General features: G+C 41.2%; 1 protein-coding gene across 4 annotated transcripts in view; it reads right to left on the bottom strand.

The window, feature by feature from the left end:
• Positions 1–9,809: 9,809 nt before the first annotated feature.
• ASRGL1 (asparaginase and isoaspartyl peptidase 1) overlaps positions 9,810–17,550 on the bottom strand; it is a 22,176-nt gene continuing 14,435 nt past the window's right edge. For 3 of the 4 annotated variants that reach the window (XM_010707753.2, XM_010707754.2, XM_010707755.2), the window contains exons 5-7: positions 15,246–15,364; positions 13,257–13,367; positions 10,019–10,750 (exon numbers count right to left, since the gene is read on the bottom strand). In XM_010707753.2, coding sequence (XP_010706055.1) covers positions 10,515–10,750; positions 13,257–13,367; positions 15,246–15,364 — 466 coding nt within the window. In that variant the 3' untranslated portion in view covers positions 10,019–10,514. Of the gene's footprint in view, positions 10,751–13,256; positions 13,368–15,245; positions 15,365–17,550 lie in introns of all 4 variants that reach the window. The other variant, XM_010707752.2, reaches the window with a different exon arrangement.

The raw sequence follows: 17,550 nt of genomic DNA, 5'->3' as shown, positions 1-17,550 counted from the left end.
AAAAAAGAGAGAGAACATGAAACACTGTAGACAAGAACTGGGATTTACTCAATTTTAGACTGCCTTAAACATGCTTAGCTTTGCTGAGTTGAGACTCAGATGGTGTCAGGGACAGTTAGAGGCAGCAGCAAGCGGATATGCTCAGAGCGTTGCCCTTTCCCTGCTATGCACTTCTCTCACATGTGTAATTTTAGCATATGCGCTATGCACAAGCTCTGAGGGGTCAGTGCCCTCTGTATGTTGGGGAGGTGCCACTGAACATCAAACAGCACAAACTGATAATTCTGCATTGCAATGCAAGCTGCTCAGTTCTCACTTACTTATCAAACGAGTTTCATAAAACTTCTCTAGCTGAATGTCCGGGACAAGAAAGCAAAGTAATCAGTCTGCAGCCTTTGCCTTTGCCTGAGACTGCTTTTCTCGTGGACAATGCATCTTTTTTTTTTTTTTGCCAAAATGTGCTTTCAAGCTCCTTCTATGCTGTTCATTAAAACGTTCTTACAGTAAACACAGAATGAGGAGTGAACAAGAAACACGACAGTATCTTATTGCATTATTGCTTTGGTAATATTAAATCACTGAATATGTCATTTGTGTTCAGCATGTTATTTCCTGCAGTAAGTTACCAGTAAAAGCTGGCATTAACATTTTTCTTACAGTGTAGCTGGTAGAATGAAATTAAGGATTGTATCGTGTGATGACAAAAAAAAGTTGAATTAGAGGCCATACCTGTAATTCTCACATTTCATAAAATGTGAGTGCTTGATGTTACGGTTTTCTTTCAATGTAGCTTTCATAAATAATTTTCTTCAAAAACTAGAGCAGAAAAGCCCCAAGTACTCGTGGTGATGCTTGTATGATATTGGCGCATAAGAGGTGAAGCCTTTAGGTTCTCCAGAGAAACTGCAGCCACTTGAAGCAGCGTGCTTGCTTACAGCAGCAACTCATTCTCCATATGTGGACCAGCACAAGAAAAGCTCTGTCTTGATATGGAATACTGATAAAACCAGGACACTGTGCTGTGGGTCGCAGCAGTAATGGCAGCCACACAGGGTTTAGAAAGTTTGGGTATCGCTCCAGGATCCGCCACACTATTTCACACGGTGCCTCTCCCACACATTCTCTGCAGTGTGACCTATTTAGCCACTGCACTGGCCACCCACCCTGCCTGCTGCCCCACATCCGCCTCACTCCTTCCATTTCCTCTCTTTCTATAAAATTCTGTGAGATCTGCTGATGCAAGATGATATTGCAGGGGCAGGTGTTCTTCCCGAAGACTGTCTATGGGAGGGAATGAGCCAGGGACAAGGAACAAATCTGCCTTGTGGAGAGACCAGCACCAAGAATGAGCGAAACCAAAGATGCAAGATCCATATCCACACGTATACCTGCAGAACTGGTAATGAACCAGTTCTTCAGGTCTCACTAGCAGCAATGGCAGAGGTGCTGAATTTCTGTGCGCCTTTAAGCCGTCCACAAGAGAAGATAAGCAATCTTCTATGGGCAATTGCATGCTTTCAAGTTAATCATTAGAAAGAAAAGTTCTGGTACTTTTCACTCATGTCAGCTCGCTAGGTGTGTCTGGTGGCTCTCAGACACTAAAGGACCCAAAAGGGGAGAGGTTGTGTGCCTGTGCTGCGAGGAAGGCTGCAACCAGTGCTGCTCAGCGCTTATCCCAGCTCTTCCCCACATCCCATCCTCATCCCTACTTTCTACTCCTTTCTCTGTGTCCTGTCTTCGTATGTGGTTGCTGGAGGAGCCCTTCTGCTGGTATTTCAGCCAGAGCAACTCTTCCAATCTAGAAAAATAGGGCTGATTATCACGACTTTCGTAGTCATTTCTGGGCACATTTCACAAGTGTGCTAAGCTGGATGCAGTGTAACAGCTGGGTGACTCCTGTGGCATGTAGTGCTGCCTGAGCTTGGACTCCAATCTCCTAGATACCAGAGTAGTGTTAAAATGTACTCCTCAAAAAATGAAGCCTAGGAACTTTGAAATACACGGATTCAGATGTGAACTGTATTTCTTTTTCCATCAGCTGAATAATTTAATACCTATATTTATTCCGCAATGCTGTGAATGGGCTGAGGTGGAAGGAACTCGTGGTGACATATGCATCGGGTCATCGTGCTCCTCACTGCTTGGGACCAGCACTGGACTCCTGCGTGGATATCACAAAAGCAGAACAGCATGTTGAAAGGCAGTGCTGACAAAATGACTCTATGCTAAACAGTTTCTAGCAGCTACAGAATCTGAAATCTGTTTCATTAAATTGTTTCAGCAAGTGCTCCAATGGCTGAAATGTGTCTCTCTTAAGTGAGATTAAAAAGAACATGACAAAAGTTAGTCTAGCATGCCTCAACCCAAATTTCCTGTAAAGGATACAGCTTGTTATTTTTCAAAAGACATCAAATATATTTTCTTTATAGCTTGACTTATTATGGCCTATAGGAACAATTTTAAAACTGAAACATGTAAGAAGAAAGGGGGAAAAGTAACAGGACTACACAGGAGGTGCTTGCATATCCTGAATGTGTTATCTGTCCTTTGAAAGAAGAGATCAGAAGGCATTTGGACAGATTTTCCCCAAAAGGAACATACTTATAAAGAATATTTACTTAGAAAACATTTGTCATTTTTTGAAGATATTTATCAAGCTAAATGACACACAAAAAAAGAAATAAAGCCTGCCTTAACATGTCCAAAGCAAAATGGAATTAAAAGAAAGCAACACAGGGATGTCTACCCATGGAACAAATCCAGCTCAGCCACTGGCAACAAATAAAATCAGCATGGTTTATTGTTTGGAGCCTGGGTACTGCTGCCAGGGTACAGCACGTGGCTTTGACCCACTCTCCTTATCCTTTCCCGTAGAGTTTTTGGTGGACAACTTGTGGGCAGCCCACTGCTGTCCTTCCTCTGCTGAACAGCATTTTCCACGCTGTTCCTAAACCTTTATTCCACCTCTTTTTTGAGACAGAGCACCTTTCTCGGGTGCCTCCTTGACAGCACGCTTTCAGCAGCCACAGGAGCATCATTCACTGTTTGTGCAGCACCTGGCACTAGGCATGGCCATGTTCACTGTGACAGCTTGCCAAGGCAGGCCTGGCAATTCAGTGACAGCTCAGTGCAGGTAAGCGCACACTGCAGGACACAGATGCTTGGCTGGGCAGCGAGCTGTGCCTTGGTGCAGCCAGCACACAGCAGAGATGCACCAGACCCCGTTAGAGCAGACAGATCGCCTATTTTCTTTCAGACATTCAGGCTCCAAATCTGTGCTATGTCCCTGCCCCAGCTTCACAGACACCTTCAGATGAAGTCTCAGATTTCTTCTCCTGCTTAGCGGGACCAGCTCCTAACTCAGCTATCCACATTTCAATTCCTGAAAAAAAATCACGTCATCTGGAGTTTAAGACTAAATCCCGAAATTGAGGGAAAAAAATCCCGAACAACAAAAGCCCAGCAGGTGTGGCTAAAGCAAGATGGAGATCCGCAGGCTCTGGGAACTGGAGCATATCTCTCTGCCAGTTGCTAGGGGCATGCTCTCAGCTGCTGGAGGGCTCTCTCCATTAAACTTCCCATCAATTCTGGAATAGCAACAGAGGATTGATAGCGCGGCAGTGTGCGGGATGGGTGAGGTGAATGCCATCTCTCGTTGGTTTGCCTTCATAAATAGCCTCCCTCTCTACTTTCTTTTTACAGACTTTCAGAAGGAATACTGATTTTTACCACATATAAAGTAGGTGAACTATCTTCTGTAACTGGTGCTGCATCCACGGAGGTCCAGCTGTTAAAACCAACTGGTAAGAGTTTTCAGGCCATCATTTCCTCTCAATAGAAAGGACTTCAGTGTCACACATAAGTTTCAATCCACGTTGGCAAAAAAATTGCTAAGCAACTTTCTATGTATTTGTTTCTACGGCTTTAGGAAATTTTTATTTCAGGAAAATCAACATCGTGCACATGAGTGCACAAAATGCCTAGTGGAGTTCAGCTAAAGAAAAATATGATTATACCTTATTAAAAAGGTAAGATAGCTTTGCTGTTCGGCAGATCACTGGCAATGCAGGAACACTGTGGGTGCCTGGAATTCACTTCCATTGTCTTCAACATGAATTGCTTTGAAAAAGGTCACATGAGGAGGAAAGGAAGTTTTGATTTTCACATGCCTGTTATTGCTAAGGAAACCACTTCCTTGGTATTCACATATTCAGCATGTCTCCAGTTCTGGCTCTCTGACAAATGACATTGTGCTACTTCATCAAGGAACAAAGAGGGGCGGGGAATGCTGTTAAATAACTTGACGTGTTCTGAACTGGACTGCTGAACTTCAAGGACACTCCATAAGAGCATGCAGGGGCCTCTGATAGCTGCAAACGAGATTCCTGATGTTCAGAAACATAAAAAAGGTTCTAGTCTACATCTAACCATGCTCAGTTATTTCTGAGGTTTACTGGGTTGTAGCAATGGCAATGACCTTAGACTATTGCAGATGCTCAGAAACCAGTTTTCTAGCACAAAACTCTCTAAATTATTTTCTTGGCAGAATTTATTCTAGCCTTCAGACATACCTTTGCATATTTTTTTTTTTACACATTCAGATATCAGAATCTGATTATGAAAAGATGTTACCTGGTAATTTCATTGAAAGCAATTGTACTTGAACTGTAATCCATGGGACTTTTCCCTTTTTTTTTTTAATTCTAAATCAAACAAGCTTGGAGAAAAAGGCTACAGTTGGTGAGGATGGAGATTTTTTTTTTTTAAGAGGGATGAAGCAAATTTTCTTTGCTATTTGATATTTGCAGATCTCAATCTAACAAGAAGAAAATGTATGTTAAGTAGGCTTATTTCTGCTTTACATGAAGTCTAGCATGCTTCAGGCTGTGAGTTCCACAGTAAATACACAATAGTTACTGAGATTACTGGGAGCAAGCACAAGGCAGACACAAATCACAGGAATTGAACAACCCTGCTCAATTTACTGAGAGGCTACTATGCTTCTATGCTTCTTTATGTCAAGATCTATTTGTCTAAGTGTTATCGGGAAAACCAACATAATGCAGTGCATTGAGCCTGGGATGCAAGGCCAGGAATCAGAATTTCTGGATCTGATAAATGTTTAGAAATATCTAAAGGGAGGTAGGAGGCAAATGGATAAGGCCAGGCTTTTCTTGGTGGTCTGTTGTGACCGGACAAGGAGTAATGGCATAAAATTTGAACACAGGAAATTCTGTAATAACATGTGGAATAACTTCTTTATGGATGGAGCATGAGGTTGCCCAGAGAGATTGTGGAGTCTCCTACTAAGGAGACATTCAAGACCCATCTGGATGCCTACCTGTGCAACCTATTGCAGGGTACTTGCTTTAGCAAAGGAGTTGGACTCAATGATCTCTTGAAGTCCCTTCCAACTTCTGTGATTCTCATCTCAGCCCTGCCTCAGATGTATGTGGTGGCCCTGGAGCAGCAGCCTCACTCCCTGCACACTTACCAGAGCAGCATCGTCAGTTCCCAGCTTCTGCATGCTTGTCTGACAATGTGAATGGCACCATAAATATTACTGTTACATGTGAGACCTCTCCATGTTTGTCCCCCAGAAAACATCACCGTGTACCTCAGATCTGAGGCAACAGACCTGTGCTCTAGCACTGGGCCTGAGGCCCAGCCCCATGGGGACTGCAGCAGCAGCTGCAGTACAGAAGCTACCAAGGTGCTCACTATGAAGGCCTTGCTTTAATCCTTCTTCAATATGTTAAAACTAAGGTGTTTAAGAAATGGACTGGCTCTCCTCTCAGAGAATGGCTTCATTACCATTCTGCCAGTTGCAGGGACATACCCCACTTTCTCAAAAGTTACTGGCCTAATGCGGGAATAAGAGAGAGAAGGATCTATGGCCTGTTTATTTAGGAAGAAAAATTAGATGGCTAAAAATGTTTAAACACATGCTGGAGTTCATCTCCTACTGAATTTCCCTAAGATCTTCATCTCTGAACCATTAACTTACTGGGGGCTTTGCTGGGCCATACTCATTCCAAGGAGATCTAAGGGGTCACCTGAGGTGAGACACAAGAGGCAAAACCCCCCGAGTAAAGCCAAAAGAATGGTTTTTAGTTTGTTTGCTTTTAAACAGAATAAATTATCTCCTGTAATACAGGGACTGGGAGAAGTACTGGCCACATCCCTCTTCCATGAAGTAAATGAGTTCCAGGCACAGAGGACGTGAGAGTACTCATGACCCAGGAACTGCACTCTTCTGCTCAGAGGAGCAGCAACTTCTTATTATTCCAGAAACTGTTTGTGAGTGAATATTTTGAAATTGCTGAGAAAAAGCAAGCGCTAAAACTGTAAGGTCTACATTTTGTGCTGCATATAGTTTTGCACTCATTACTACTTGTAGGAATTAGTCCAACCAGCATCTCTTGTGTCTCTGGCATCCCCACCATCAGCCAGCCTCACGGTTCTGTTGCAGTACCAGTTGTTATTGCAAGCTGGTTGGCTGGTGACCTAAACCTATACAAGCTTTGCAAATCATCAGAAAAATCATCAAATCCTCGCTGTGGTCCATGGGGAGGAAGATAGTGCTCCTGGCTGATGCTGGGTTGCTAAGCAAAGGGGCTGCTATGCCAGGGAGGCAGGACAGGGCTGGGTCATCAGGCTGGGAGCATAAGAACCCTCAATGAGCTGCATGCTGCTGTGCATTTACATAGCTTATGTACATTTACATAGCTTACACTGAAGAAAGCACTGGCAAGGAAGGGTCAAAAGTGCAAAGCTTGAGAGCTAAAGCCTACACTGACTGCACAGTAGCTGATAATGTCCTCAGCAGAAAAGCACTTAGAGGAGGACCTGCAAGAAAACCAGGATCACACTGCTAAGGAGAATTTCAAAGGCCAAAAGGCAAAAATGTTAAAAATATCTCCAAATAGAACCCACGTGACCTGGTCCAGTAAAGCTCCTTTGCACAAAGGCTGTGGGGTACGGATGCGCCCCCAGTAAGCTGTGAGAAAGGAGCACAGTGGACAAAGGAGATTCCCCTCAATCTTAGTTTATGCGTCTAAAACAAAATGAGCTTTTGCTCACCCTTATCTGCATGATCTTAGATTTCTTCATGTGACTCACTTGACACCTACTTATTTCCCAGTGCACATATTTAACAGTTTCCCTGGGCATCTTTCTCACTTAGATGGTGCCTGAGGCCAGAGCTCTGTCATTCCCCAGTCACTACCCGCACCACACTCTGTCCCATGTACTTCCTTCTCCCTAGAGAAGGCAGAGTACTCACAGAGATGCTGGCTGCAGCCAGGCCAGCCCATGTCTGCTTTCACTTCCTCCAGTACAGTCACAGACCTCAGTATCGATGCTTTAATTCAGACTGATGTAACCAAGATTGAAATCTATCCTATAGCAGATATTTCTCAAAGCTTATCAAAGAACCATACCAGAAGAGAAGCAAGAAAAACAGAGGGGTTTCAAAGTCAGTGAAAACCATCTGAGGCAGAATTAAAACATACAACAAAGAAGCACCTTGAAAAAAAACCAAAACTTTCCAAGCAGCGATGTCCTACAGATCCCACAGAACATTTGTAATTACTTATAACTAGCAATGACTAAGGAGGAAGGCCTGCACAGAACTAACAACATACAAGTAAAGTCAGTGCTCACTGCTGGGTTGCTTTAGCCAACACCTTCACTGTGGTATGCACACCCATCACAGCTCCCTGCTTGGGCCAGGAGCTGTGTCTGCACAGCAGGAAGGAGGAAAAAGAACAACACATGCAACTGGCTTTATGGACGATATAAAATAACAGGGCACCACACTTTAATGAGATAATTAAAACTCTGTTGCTGCTTTGCTACATGCCAAGGACACTCAGTTTCTTGGCAACAGGCCTCTAATTTTCCTTCTTTGATATCCAGGTCACAGCCATTTGAATTAGAGGCTCATTTCCAGCAGCAGAGCACAACAATGGCACACAGCTCTCTGTCCTAGTGGAAGCTTTACCCCAAAGTTCAGTGCCTTTCAACTACATACTGACTGTAACTGCAATTATAAAAACTGTGAAAGCCCTTATGATGGGGAATATCACAATATTCGCAAGGGGGAGGTGAGATTTTCATGTTCAAAAACTGGATAGCCTTGTGCACTAAGGCTAAGCAACTTCTCACATCAGCAGCAGTTAAGTCTGTGTTGTTCGAGCTAAAGAATGTGACTGAAAGTGTAAAGAGGAAGAGAAAGAAAACACCTGTTCCATCCCCAGCTGTCCAGTTTCTTCAAAAATTAGGTCTACCCAATCCCTGATCATCTGCTATCACCCCACCTTTTCAAGAGGAAGGGGAGTGCTGTGTGCTGGGCAGATTACATGCGGAAATCACATACATTTCTGCTGGGCTTTGGCTGAGGCAGTCAACTGGAAGGGAAGCCCGCAGCCCTCACCAGAGCTCATGGAGCAAGCTGGACAAAGCCTAGGGGTGACCAAATGTCTCCAGGCGATTCACAAGGCCTCCTCATTCCTAACTATGCCTAACAGCTGAAAGGCAAGAGGACACACCTCTTTTTGAAAAGCAGATGCTTTTTCACAAAGGAATACAGAGCATACAACCAAAGAGCTGGTAAGAGAACAGATCATACAGCCCAGATGGCAGTCACACTGCTTAATGCACTGCTGGAAGGTGCCCAGCTAGCCTGGTGATGAGTGACAGAAGAACGTATAGAGAATAATGTTCTTTGTTAAGTGCCAGCTATTTATTACATTATATTCTGAGAACAGCTGAGGCGAATTAACCGCAGTAACCATTTGCTATTCTCTCAGACAGCCCTGAGATAGTATCTGTACTACTCCTGTGGCTGATGGTAGCTTCTGGGCAGATGTGAGCTTGTTCAAAACAAACCTAAAGCCAACTGCCCAGGTTAGCATACTGCCAAACCCTCATCAACAAACCACTCCACAGGTATACGAGCTTATACCTGCTCCTACGCCAACAATCACTTGGGTTTTGGTCAACTGGGAGTCTGACCAGAATAGGCCTGCATCCACTCAGATTGCACAATAAGAACAGAGCTGGCTGTCCTGCTATTACTTAATAGGTGAAGTGCTCATTGATCCAGCTACAGAAAGTAAAGGGTGACTGGGAACACGTTCTTAAATCTGTCTCTTAAATCAGTCTTAAGTCTGATCAAAAGCAAGCATAAGACAAGATTTCTGTACTCTTCATAACATCATCCATGCTAGAAACATCCAAGTTGCTTTTTTTCCATTAAAAAGTCACTATTTTCATCAAAACAATATTATTGCAAAGAGATATTTGGCAGAATACTGAGAGATTGTATTTTCTCCTACCTGTTCTAAATTTGATCTTGCAATAGGGACAGGTGAGTTAAACAAAGTAGAATCCTGACCACAAAATCTGGACTGCTTTGATATTCTGGCAGTGAAGCTAAGACAATACAGCTTTGCTCCAGAGAACAGCTTGGCCCTGTAGATGCACGAAAGCAGAAACAAATTTTTACTGAGATGGCTATTCTCTGAATATGAGCACATTTTAAATACTGCTATTGTTTCACAAACAGTTAACAAGAGTAGCCATCTTCTACATTACCTCCTGAGGAGCAAGGTATGCAAGAAATCCATGGTTGTTTTGCACAAGCTGTCTATGCTTGAGCCATCAATGTCTACATTCACTCATCTGCAACATCCAATAAAACACAGATTAAAGTAGAAGGCGAGTTACACAGTCTTGGCAAACTTACTGTTCTGTATAAGCCAACTCAATAACACAGCCTATTGAAGTTAGGATACAGGTAGAAGTAGTTTTAAAATCTAATTTAAGATTTTTGCTATGTTTATTTGGCTTATCTTGTAAGAACATTCCACTGTATGATGACATGCAATACATACATACCTGGCCCCAAAGGAAACCCATGACACAGCATCTGCTAAAATCCATTAAACTGTAACACAGTTTAAAAAAAAAATCTAGTTAAGTCAGGAAACAGCATACAGTACACCCTACTGCATGTGATGATAAATTAGTCTCAACTTTTTATTACTGTTTAATGATTTTTCACTGACAGTAAGAACTTTGCTATCGAGGTATGACTGCTCAAGATACATTGGAGAGCTATGTGAGTTTCAGAATTCAGTTTTTAGATAGTAAAAATTTATCTCTTTAATCATCCTGGAAAAAGCATCTGAGAACAGGCATGACAAGGAGCTTTTCTATTCCTGAAATTTAGGCTCCCTTTAATGTAGGATTAAAGAATGCAAACACATAAACCTACAGCCCTCAAACTGTACGTTCTCCTGGAAGATCGGACTGTCCAAAGGCACCGGTAAGCACTATACATATATCCATGATCACGATGTCCAGGTTTCATTTTGGGTCAAAGCATAGCAATGTCTGTGAATCAATCAATAATGTACAGATCTCTCGAGAAAGATTAAATCAATTGTTACTGTCCTCCAAAAAAGAATGGAGATTTTCATTCGACCATAGTCAATGGTTCTTCAATCTCAGAACCCCTCACTTTCAGATGCGAGTGCTTCATCAAGAGATTTTGTATGCCTCTCCCCAGTGTAAATCCCATAATGTAGTTTGTCATCCTTTACAGTAGCCCAGGACATCTGCTTGGTGGAGAACCTTGCTGCCCACTCTCCTGAACTGCTTACAACAATGACACCTCCCAAGCCCCCAACTCGAGTCTTCATGTATTCTAATGCAGTGTCAGCAGCCATCTCTGGTGACATTCCTGAAAAGAAGAACAAGATAACTTCACAATATCTGCCTTGAAATGAATTTTAAAATTCTCTTCAAGATTCACATCCTCCCCTTGCTTCCGCATTAGAGCCAGCCAAATCTAATTCTTCCTTCAACTAAATTGGCAAAAAACTTCTAATGCAGGAACTGAATTGCTTTATAGGAAGGCACTGGACAGTTGCAAATAGCTTCCACAGTATGATTCTGCTGCAAAGACTGGGTTTGAATAGCTTCAGATTATACTCAGTTTCAACATTTGATACAGACTAACTCATCAACTCTATGTTCAAGACACAATATTTTCTGTGCCATCATTTGAGGGAAAAATGCCAGTCTGCAAGCTTTCTCTCATACGTATGCCATTAGCTACATTTATACTTTGGGAAAAGATATTAAAACAACAAAAAATGCCAATTGTCATCTGCGTTTAAAGTCCACGGCCATAACAGAGCCCAAAGCATATTATTTCACATCTCCAAAATTTACTGAACACAGAGATCCTTCTTAAAACTTCTGATAGTATCAAGAAAGATGAAGACAGGGACACCAGAAAGTACCAGCAAAACTCTATTTGTTCCTTACACTTAATTCCTCATAACAGATTTATGTGAATTCTTAAGTTACTGTGCACATTATCCTCACACACCTCTAATAGCTGCAGAGTATTTCTTCATTGCAAGTCTGAATACAGATACTATCAGTAATGTTATGCAGCTCATGATGCAGAATAAAAAATGACCTTCATGTATTCTTTGCAAATTTCAAGTTAAAACCAAACAAAACCAGCAGAATCAGAATTATTCACAGCACTGGTGACTGACAGGATAGAGCACCATTCCATGTCATTATGGGTGACACTGACTATTCAAGTCAGCAGCACTGACTTCAAAGGGTCAGCATTTCACTGTTTGATTTTTCATCAAGACAACAGCTGCTGCCATAAGGCAGAGATTCCAATAGTCCTTAAGACTGGCAAAGCAAATCCCTCATAAAACAGCAAACTGAATTTTCTTACATTGGCTGCAAAATAAGGTATTTGCTGTGTAAGTTACTGAATAGCAAAACAGAATTACAGAAGAGCTTTATTGTTGTTTTTAAACATGCTCAAAAAGTTGTAAGAACTTGGGGGATTCTTTTCAGCATCTTCGTGGAAATGTGGGGGAAAAACAAAAGGAAAGCTACTGTTGATGTATTTATCTGGCATCCAAGTTACATTTCTGGGCAGATGAATGAAAGTAGAAAAGGCTAAATAAGTGCAAATAAGTATTCTTTTTAAGCATGCACACATGTGGACTGACTATTCTATTAGTACTTTTGTTTTAATCTGAGCTCCATTTGCCTGGTGTATCATGAGCCAGACACCTATCAGTGCAGAGGTCTTGCAGTGGAGTGAACTTCCATTTAGAGAAAAAACTGGTTTGCAACTGAGCTTGAAAGTCATTCACAAACTGAATGGCTAGGGACATAATATAAAGAGTAAGGGGAGACCATGATGTGACAGAGCTTTGGAAAAGAATCTGTAGGTTATATTTTACGCTGAAACTGTAACACGACCAAAGAGATTTACATTGTGAAGTGCACCCATTATATGCAAACAGCAAAGCAAAAAGCATAACAAAAATATTCTCAGCTGTTATGTCTTTCTACTTACTGCTTCTCTAACAAAAAAGTAAATGGAAAGTTTTCCAACTATTTCTAGTTCATCTGATCTCAAAGTGAGCTACACTGTAGAGTCCTAGAGCTATGGCTAAAAATAATATCTATATTAATGGTTCTTCAATTGCATGCAATACAAGTATGTTGTCTGGCAATGTTTACTGGCTGTAACATAATGAAGGGTTTAAATGAGAGGCTAAATCATGAAGGTAAAGCTTCACAGGGTCATCCCACAGTCAGATGATATTACAGACATCAGACATACTGTGTCAGCTGTTTGCCACATACCCACCCAGTCAGTTCAGTAGATTTTCCAAAACAAAATGAAACTGTAAATCATAGTCAAAATGTCTTAAAAATATTTCTGTTACTATAATCAGAGTTGTTAAAACAAAAATCATCATTGCTTATTAGACAGGTGATATTCCGAGCTTTCTTATTTCAGCTCTGATACTTTTACCTCCAACTCTTTCTATTGTTTCATTAAAAGTGTTTTGGTTTTGGTTTTTATCTTTGTTCAAAAATTATTTAAAAATTAAATAGGCTTTATAAAAACAAACTTCAGTTAAACAGTACAAAGTAGACAATCACATATTTTAATATACATTCATCTAAAAATGATTTAACATCAAGAAGCCCAAATATTTCTGTCCACTTAGAGGGATGCTAACTTTATTAACACTTCCGTTCTTTGTTTTTTTAAAGAGGTGATCAATCCACATACACCACAGTAGCAACTTTTTTGACAGCTGCACTGAGGTGACAGTACATATGCTGCCATCTGTCATTAGGCAACATTTCCCATCCTCCCTATTTCAGCTTATAAAAAGTTTGGAAGATACCTTGCTCCATGTGATAGAGGATCAGTCGGGCTAAGACTACTTTCATAATGCTCTCTCCATGTCCTGTGGTTGAAGTGGCACCAGAAGAGTTATCAGCATAACCTCCGCTTCCTTTTCAGAGAGAAAAAAAAAAAAGCAGTATTTTGGATAATACAATTTACAAGCTCTGCAATCTTTATAGTAACACACTCTTCCTAAGGGTCCAGGAGTTCTGTGCACTTTCGAGAGCAAAGTGTCAGTAAGTTGCATGTTTCCCATTCCTGCCTCTATTTCAACACTGACAGACATCAGCAACAGCTAGATGAAGTCAACTGCCAAGTTACAAGAACTAGAAGACCAGTGAGCTGATTGTGCCACAAAAGCCAGGAAAAGGGGAAAATATTTTCCAGAACGGTGAGGAGACAGTATACTGAGGATCATCAGGATCCAACAGGATCCAGTAGAATGCAAAATGCCAGGTCACACAATATTACAGAGAGACGGAATGACAAAAGACCTTGTGAGGACAAGATGAAGTGACCAAAATTTGTGGGGGATTTGACTGCAAGAGCAAAATTAGAGCAGAGATTTGAAAAGCTGGAGTCTGGTGAATCATGAAGCACCCTAAAGAATCTCTCAAGTCCTCACCACAAGCAGAGTATTTCTTTTGTTTGAACTCTCACTCCTTTTTTTTTTTCCCCTCATCCTTGTTTGACTGGCACATTCCACACCCTGTTCTACACCAAGCTTTGGCTTGCTCAACACCCATATTTCTAACACATCTTCTATGAAAAACATTTTCCAATTGCTGGGGAGGTGCATACTACAGAGTTACATGGATAAGCAAGGTACTTGTGTTGGGGCTGGGGAACAAAAGAGGTGCAGGAGAGCTGTGAAAGTTTCTTCCATTTCCTACTTTTCTGATCAGATCTGTCTGTTTCAACAGACTATGATTTACATGTGGAAAAATGCTGCCACAATCAATCTGTCAACTTCCCTTTCAATAATCTCATATCTTTAACAAGACAACTGTCACTTCAGTGTCCAGTTCTGCAGACCTCCAGTAAGAACAGAAGTTGAAAGCAGTATACTGAACGGTGCCATTTTCACTTCTTCCCCACAAACGTTTTCCATACTATGAATGCCATGAACACGACCCACCTAAGAAAAGGGTATTTGCAGTCAGAAGGCAGCAATAAGCAACAAAGCTGAAAATCATACTCAAACCAGGGGGTATCAGAACATTAGTAACTCAGGGTGTGAGAAAAAGTTAGTTCTGTAAAATAATCATGTACTGCCAACAGCAGTGCTATCTGAGTTTGAAACATGCTTTACTAAAAATAATTATTTTTCAAATCCCAACTCAGTAATATAATCCTGAAGTAATCAAATGGCAAGTTTGTCCCACAAGAGAAGTAAGTCTGGGGAAGGGATTTCAAGTGTCTCTTTATATTCTGATAAGAGACATCTTAAAATATTTCCTTTATTCTACACCGCATCTATTAGGCTCTAAGGCAGCCTTATCTGGGCTCTCTAAGAACAGGAATTTACTCCAAGTTGCCAATTGTTTGGCAATTCTGGCTCACTGATCTGACAAACAGTCATTACAATTACACATACCTTAAGTATGAAGAAAACAGCACAGAACTGACTATACTTTTTACTTGGCTATGAGCATAGATGTACATACTGATAGTTTTATTAGAATGAATGAACAGAAGACACACAGAAAAACAAATCAGTAGTCAGAAAAGGACAAAAATTCAAATTCCCATTCCCATTTTCCAAACAGAAAAGTGGGATGATGATGACAGCACCACATATCTACTTCTAATCCCTATTTGCAAACTCCGGTTTGTATCGAGGAGTTTCAGTTTTCATACAGACCTTAGTTTCAGATGTATCACTTTTTCTTTCATTCCACTAATAGAAAGGAGAATGTGTGACAAACACTAAAATTTTTAATGAGATACCTCCAAAAAACAAGAGGCAAGTCCCCACAGCCCATACCTATGCATGCTGTGTCACCAACACGGCCGACCAATTTATTAGAGAGTCCTCCAGTGGATGTTGCACAAGCTACATTTCCTTCACTGTCTACAGCAACAGCACCAACTGTTCCCAGGTCTCTGCCAAGAAAAACAGTTCACAAAATTAGGTAGAATTAAAACATACCTGCCAAAGCATGCTGTATTTATCTTCTAGGTTGCTTTAAAAAAAAAATCAAAAAAGATTACTGCAAAAAAAATACTGCTCATCAGAAGGCCATTTTTTATCATGCTTCTCATTACAAAAATAACCAATAAAAAGCAATTCTCACAGCTTTTGTTTTCTTTGCAAATAAATAGCTCTTTTTTTTTAAAACAGTCTGATTTCCCCCGTGACTTATTTACTATAGCAGACCTGGAGCAGTTTTTTGGCTATGGCACACCTAACGTACAGCTTTCCCCTAGAGGCAACTCAGAGACACAAGAATCATCTCCCACTGTCTTAATGAGCAGTTAACTCAAATTATTTATGACAATGAACGTAAACAAGTAAATACATAAAAGGAGAGCATTGTTAGAATGCATTGAATCATTTCCTTCCTGTTCCTCCTCTTTCCTTTTCCTTATTCCCCTAAATGTTTGAATGCCACACAAACAAAAAAATTTTTTAAAAAAAAAGGTTATTTATGTGGCTTTCAATTAGTATTGTTCATAATGCATCACTAACACATACTTGTATCTCTGTACTTGGCAGCTACGCAATCTTGAGGTTTAATCACTTGGTCAGGAGAATGTTGAAACTGCAAACCATTTTGAAAACCTCCATTCACTGAAGAAAATACAAGTTTCAACTCCTGCCTGATTTCTTCAGCAGTCATATTTAATGCTGCTTAAAATATGTAAGTTCATTCTGGTAGGAAAAAAAGGCTACTCAGCTTACCATAACAGTTGCTGGACTGAGAAGCAAAACAGTACTGAGAAGCAACAGTTTGAGGGTCCAACCTTGGCAATTCACGTAAGTACATAAAACCACATTTGGTTGGGAAAGGTATATCCAGAAAGTCTCAGTCCTTCCACAAAGGAAAATAATTTGTGCCAATCCTTCAGTGAACTGCACAACTACTTTTGGATGTTGTCTGAGCGCTGGTGAGGGTCTCTATATAACCTCCAAAATCAAAGCTAAGTTCATTTTGGTCACAACAACCCCACGCACTGCTACAGGCTTGGGGCAGACCGGCCAGAATGCTGTGCAGAGGAAAAGGATTTGGGGGTGCTGGCTGATATTTGGCTGAGCACGAGCCAGCAGTGTGCCCACGTAGTCAAGAAGACAAATGGCATCCTTGTGCTAGTGCAGTCAGTAGGGAGGTGATCGTCCCTCTGTACTCAGCTCTGGTGAGATCACAGCTTGAGAACTGTGTTCAGTTTTTGGCCTCTCACTACAAGAAAGACATCAAGGCCCTGGAGAGTGTCCAGAGAAGGGCAACAAAGCTGTGAAGAGCCTGGAGCACAAGTTTTATGGAGAACGGCTGAGGGAGCTGGAACTGTTCAGTCTAGTGAAGAGGAGGCTCAGGGGAGACATTATAGTTCTCTACAACTACCTGAAAGGAGGCTGTGGCAAGGTGGAGGTCAGCCTGTTCTCCCAGGTAACTATTGACAGGACAAGAGTGAATGGCCTCAAGTTATGCCATGTGAGGTTCAGGTCAAGTATTAGGATAAATTTCTTCTCCAAAAAGAATGGTTGGGCACTGGAACAGGCTGCCCAGGCAAGTGGTGTAGTCACTGTCCCTTGAGTTGATCAAGAAATGTGCAGATGTGGATGGTTTAGTGGGTAATATTGGTGGCAGGCAGACAGTTAGACTAGATGATCATGGAAGTCTTTCTCAACTTGATATCATGATTCTATGATATCCAATTTCTCACAGAACCAACTCCCAGTTCCTTCCTGTTTATGTAAAATATCTTACTGTCAGCCCCTACACTACATTCACAGCAATTCAAAGTTGACTAATGACTCAGAGGACTTACAGACTGCTCTGACATTTATGTGGAGACAAACCTAATCTCAAACTGGTATGCTGGTGCAGATGGGCTTCCCACCCATCCATCTGTTACAAATGATTTGCTAAAGAGGATATTAGGAAATTCAGTGCTCTCTTGCATAGACATATAGTGCCTTTCAACTAACTAAAGTTAGATCCTCCTGAGAAATTAAGAAACGCATGTTCAGATCTACATTTTCCAAGGTATGTATTTAGAATCACAGAATTGTCTGAGTTGGAATAGACCTTAAATAGGGTCTAATTTATATATAATTTATATATATATAT

Source organism: Meleagris gallopavo, chromosome 2, assembly GCF_000146605.3.
Source record: "Meleagris gallopavo isolate NT-WF06-2002-E0010 breed Aviagen turkey brand Nicholas breeding stock chromosome 2, Turkey_5.1, whole genome shotgun sequence".
Lineage (NCBI taxonomy): Eukaryota > Metazoa > Chordata > Aves > Galliformes > Phasianidae > Meleagris > Meleagris gallopavo.
The sequence above is the reverse complement of the archived record's forward strand: the minus strand, read 5'-3'. Positions and strand labels throughout refer to the sequence as shown.